Here is a 4,363-nt window from a genome sequence, read left to right on the forward strand (position 1 = left end):
AAAGTGAACGAGCGGCTGTGCGGTGCTCAGTTGCCGGCTGAGGTTAAACCATGACAATGATATATTTCTTATTTCTCAGTGGTAATTCTGACAAACTTAATTCGGCTGAGAAAGTAAAGCATTTCTTTGAACACTTCTTATTTTAACTGGATTTATTCTTTCCCATGTTTAAAAAATAAGCTTTCCAGTAGAATGTTTCATCTATGACACAACACATAATATTTCACTGATCTAAAACTGAAGATAATTTTAATGTCAAGTTAGATCTTACCTAGTAAAAGTGACTCTTTAATTTCTTATCTCAGTATTCAAAGATGCTCAGACTGCTCCCTGTGCAAACTACAGATGAAAATACTGTGCAGTATACTTACAGAGAAACTGTTACCAGAGACAACAGTAGCTGAGAGGTTCTTTTTGAGTGGACTTTGGATCGTGAAATGAAAATTCTTCGAGTTACCAGAATCATTTAAAAAGCATTTTCTGTTTGGGCATTTTTGCACTTCTTTTTATGTCTTTTCTGTATGTCTTTTCTGACTTATTTCTCCTCAAGTGTTAATTCATGTTTCCTGCCCCTGGTTCTGCCTGTAACAAACTCAAAAGCAAGACTGGAGGATTTAAGTTTTGCTGTTTATTGGGCAATAAATATTTGGAAGATTAGAACTAGACAATATCTCAGGAAAGTATTTTTCGTTTTTTCTCTGGCATAATAAATTATAAAAAGTTACATAACAAGGTAGTTCCTAGCATCTTAAAATTTGCTGTTCAATCTTGCCTACATAGAATTCTGGAGGTTTTTGCACGTTTCTCTTGGAGTGATGTTCACTTCTAGGCTTTCTTTCCCCTGATTAAGCATGCTTGCTTCTTTCTTGTTACACATAGTTAAGTTGTATCAAAATGTTCATGCATTTCAGGCAGTATTACAGGCAGGATTACAAAGGAAACTAATCACTGGAAAAAAATGGCAAGAGTACATGGGCTAAACACCAATGAACATGTAGAAGTACGTATTTCTTCGAAGTTGATGAGCAAAGACCCTGCATGATCCAGGAGCCATCGTGGTCCTGAAGGCTCAGACACGAAATTGAAAAGGGGTAAAATTTACAAATCGTAAGTGGATAGGCTGCGTAGACCTGCTAAGAGAAGCATGGCACAGAAATCTCAAAACGGTGGAAATCTCCAAAAAACACATGAAACTCTTACATAAAAGTCCCTGAAAGGCTTAGTCCTTATTTGAGGATTTGGATAACACCACATTAAACTTCAAGATCCTTTTCTAAGAAAGGTTATGTCTTCTGAAAATAACCGCTTCTTGCAGTTACAGTTGAAGAGATGGAACTTTTGGGGATGTTCAAATAAGTTTGTCACTCTGAGGCCTGTACTCTTCATACTGGGGAGATACTGAGAGTAATCCACTATGTCTTTAAGTTTTCCAGATGCAGTATGTATGATCATCCAGATGTTCTAGGTATATAGTTAAACATTTTTACCTGAATTCAGTACAGTTTCGTTAGTTGTATGCAGAAAGTATAGGAAGAATCACCAAGAAAAAGCAGAGGATGCTCAAACTGTGATAGTAAATCATCTTCTCCTAAGTATGGCAGATAACACTGGTTAGTCTGAAAATGTGCAGTGCTTTCAGACTTAAGTTTACAGCAGTAATCAGCCAGACTACTTCTAGCACACAGGAGAAGCCCTTCTTGCAGTCCTGAGTTATGAATGTTGAAATTAATTAAAGGAGCTGTTGGGTAGTTGCTACTAATTTCACTTTTGTTCCCTGGAATTTACCCCTGGATCATAAACTCTTACTGAAATTGTTCTGTAGAAGATTGTGGAAACTTGCAGCATAGGTCACTTCATCTTGAGGGGTGAATATTTAGAAGTTCACCTTAAAAAGCTCACTTACCAGCAATTTTTTTAAATTAATAAACAGATAAGATGTTGCAAAATGAAAATAATATGTAGAATCCCTGAAAATAACAGAAACTTTCTAGATATTAGACTAGGTAACTGTTGAGTGTCGTTTTTAATTTATTTTAAAACCATGGTTTTTTAGGTCATTTGGGACTATTCATACAAAATTGGCTGTGCTGTTACTCTTTGTAAGGAAGTTTCAGGAATACGAAATGCAGCAAATTTTGTTTGCAACTATTCACCAGGGTAAGTTGCTGGTTTAAATGTTAAAAAAATGAAAGCAATTGTAATGACATTTAGCTGGAAATAAATCAGGTTCTTTATTTATTGATAGTCTTGTAAATGCAATCAGAGAAAATGATGGTTGTCTAATTCTGTAACCAAGAGAGCCATGAGCATTAGAACGTGTACTTGCTTAGTTTTTTAATCTGTTAACTTTACTGATTAATCTCATTCTGTGCCAATCTTAAGCAAACAAATCCCAAACTTATCTCATGCTCCGCTTCATTGATTTCTTTTTCATATGAAACAGAAGAAATGAGAAAGTTGCTGCAGGCAACTGCTATCAGAGCTGGAATTACTTCTTGCAGTTTTGTACATTTTTTTTTAATACGTTAGCTTTTTACACTGTATTTTTTTTTAATCTTTAGAAATTATAGAAATAATAGCATAGTTGTTAAATCAGTTGCTTTTCCTTTCTATGTAACTGAGTAAAATAAAATTACATTATCATTTCATGCCCAGTTAATAGCTGTGATTATACCAAGTGTTCTTTAAGCATTAGAAAACAGTAGATGATCAATGCAAGAAAAAGCTAACTGCAACATGTGATTTTACATTTAAATTGATATTCTGAAAAAACACAGGCTCCAGCCAGTGCTCTTCCTAAAGCAGGAGTTTGAAAACACAGAGGCAGGGTTTTAAAATAATATATTTTGTCTCATAATAATGCATAGTCCATAATTAAGCATGTGCATATGCGATCTGTTTGTCATTTTTAAAACATACATAGCTTGTGAGCTTTCATGACAACTGTTTTTTCTTTTTCTTCTAGCAAACCTGGGCCACTATTAGGGAGTTCAGTTAGCCTGAACTAAAAATTTCACTGAGCCCTGTCCATCTCTCTCCCTGTACCCCAAAACTGGATTTGTACTTGAATTGTTATTCTGAAACTTGCTAGGGTATGGAACTTTTGTTGTTTTATTTTTAAAATGTGAACTAAAATATTTCCAGTGCCAATTCAGAATAATGACTAATTACATCAACAGTGGTCTGTAAATCCTTGTCACTTGAGTCTTTTCTAATCTGTAACATACCATGTTGGTTTGCGGTGCTGTTCTGCGCATACTGGAGAGCTGGTAGCTAAGCTGAATTGCTGTTGAAGAGGAGGTCTAACTGCCATTGTTCTTCTGTCCACTGCTTGGTACCAAGAACACTGATCTTGATGTCACCACAGAAACAAGTGGAGTTAGAGCAGACAGACCATCTTCTAACAGCCTTTTCCCTTCCTAAACTCTCTGGAAAAGTAGGTAAACCTTAACCTTGCCACCAGTCATCACCACACTCCAGATACTGGAACAGCCCTTTCCAACTTGACTTTCATGACTCCTTCTTGAGGTTTGGACCCTTAGTGCTCAGTTACCCTGCTAGATAGCAGTTTCTTTTCAGAGTTGAGGATGCACCAGTTTAAGGACCACCTTGCCAGAATTACTTTATTCAGTGTAGCAGTTTTACAGTGTAGTCCTTCTGTAGACCTTGTTTGAAGGTCTGCTGCTGGGACCATCTATGTCTGAGATGCTCCGAGTTTCCTTCCCTCTGTTTAAAGAGAAGCATACACTGCTTTGGAACATGCCCTGTCCTGTCATTGTTGTCATACCCAAAGTTAGCTGCCACATCCTTACTACCAGGCTCTGTTCATCATGCTGTTCTTCTCATGTCTTCTACCTACCTTCCTCTTGGTAGGTGAATCTTCATGTCTTATGTCCAAGAAACCTTCGGCTCTAAGAAGAGCCTCAAGATGGTCCTTAGTATTCTCTTTGAAGGGTAGCAGAATCTTAGAAATGCCCTTGGAAGGGTCTAGTAGGATGTCACAGAGCTTACTGGACATTCTTCTTAATCATCCTAGAGAGCTTTCCCAACTACTCGTTTTCTTCTACCTAGTTGTTTTCATTTACCTAGTTTCTTTGTCTGTTTTAGCTCTTCAGTTTCTGCACCATAGGCAGAAAGTCCAAACTAGAAAATCTGAACGCTCTCTCACATCTCAGTCTCATTTCTGATAATCATGGGATCATAGAATCATAGAATCATTAAGGTTGGAAAACACCTCTAGGATCATCGAGTCCAACCGTCAACCCAACAGCACCATGCTCACTAAACCTAAGTGCCTCATCCACATGTCTTTTAAATACTTCCAGAGTCCAGAGCTCAACCACTTCCCTGGGCAGCCTGTTCC

General features: G+C 37.2%; 1 protein-coding gene across 1 annotated transcript in view; it reads left to right on the plus strand.

Annotated features, from left to right (window-relative positions):
• Positions 1 to 3,008, plus strand: part of LOC103898637 (glioma pathogenesis-related protein 1) — a 9,567-nt gene extending 6,559 nt beyond the window's left edge. Inside the window, exons 4-5 of the mRNA XM_009278936.1 lie at positions 2,054 to 2,157; positions 2,966 to 3,008. Of these exons, the coding sequence (XP_009277211.1) occupies positions 2,054 to 2,157; positions 2,966 to 3,008 (147 nt within the window). The remainder of the gene's footprint in view (positions 1 to 2,053; positions 2,158 to 2,965) is intronic.
• The last annotated feature ends 1,355 nt before the right edge of the window (positions 3,009 to 4,363 follow it).

Source organism: Aptenodytes forsteri, unplaced genomic scaffold (assembly GCF_000699145.1).
Source record: "Aptenodytes forsteri isolate BGI_AS27 unplaced genomic scaffold, ASM69914v1 Scaffold259, whole genome shotgun sequence".
In the NCBI taxonomy this organism is placed as follows: Eukaryota; Metazoa; Chordata; class Aves; order Sphenisciformes; family Spheniscidae; genus Aptenodytes; species Aptenodytes forsteri.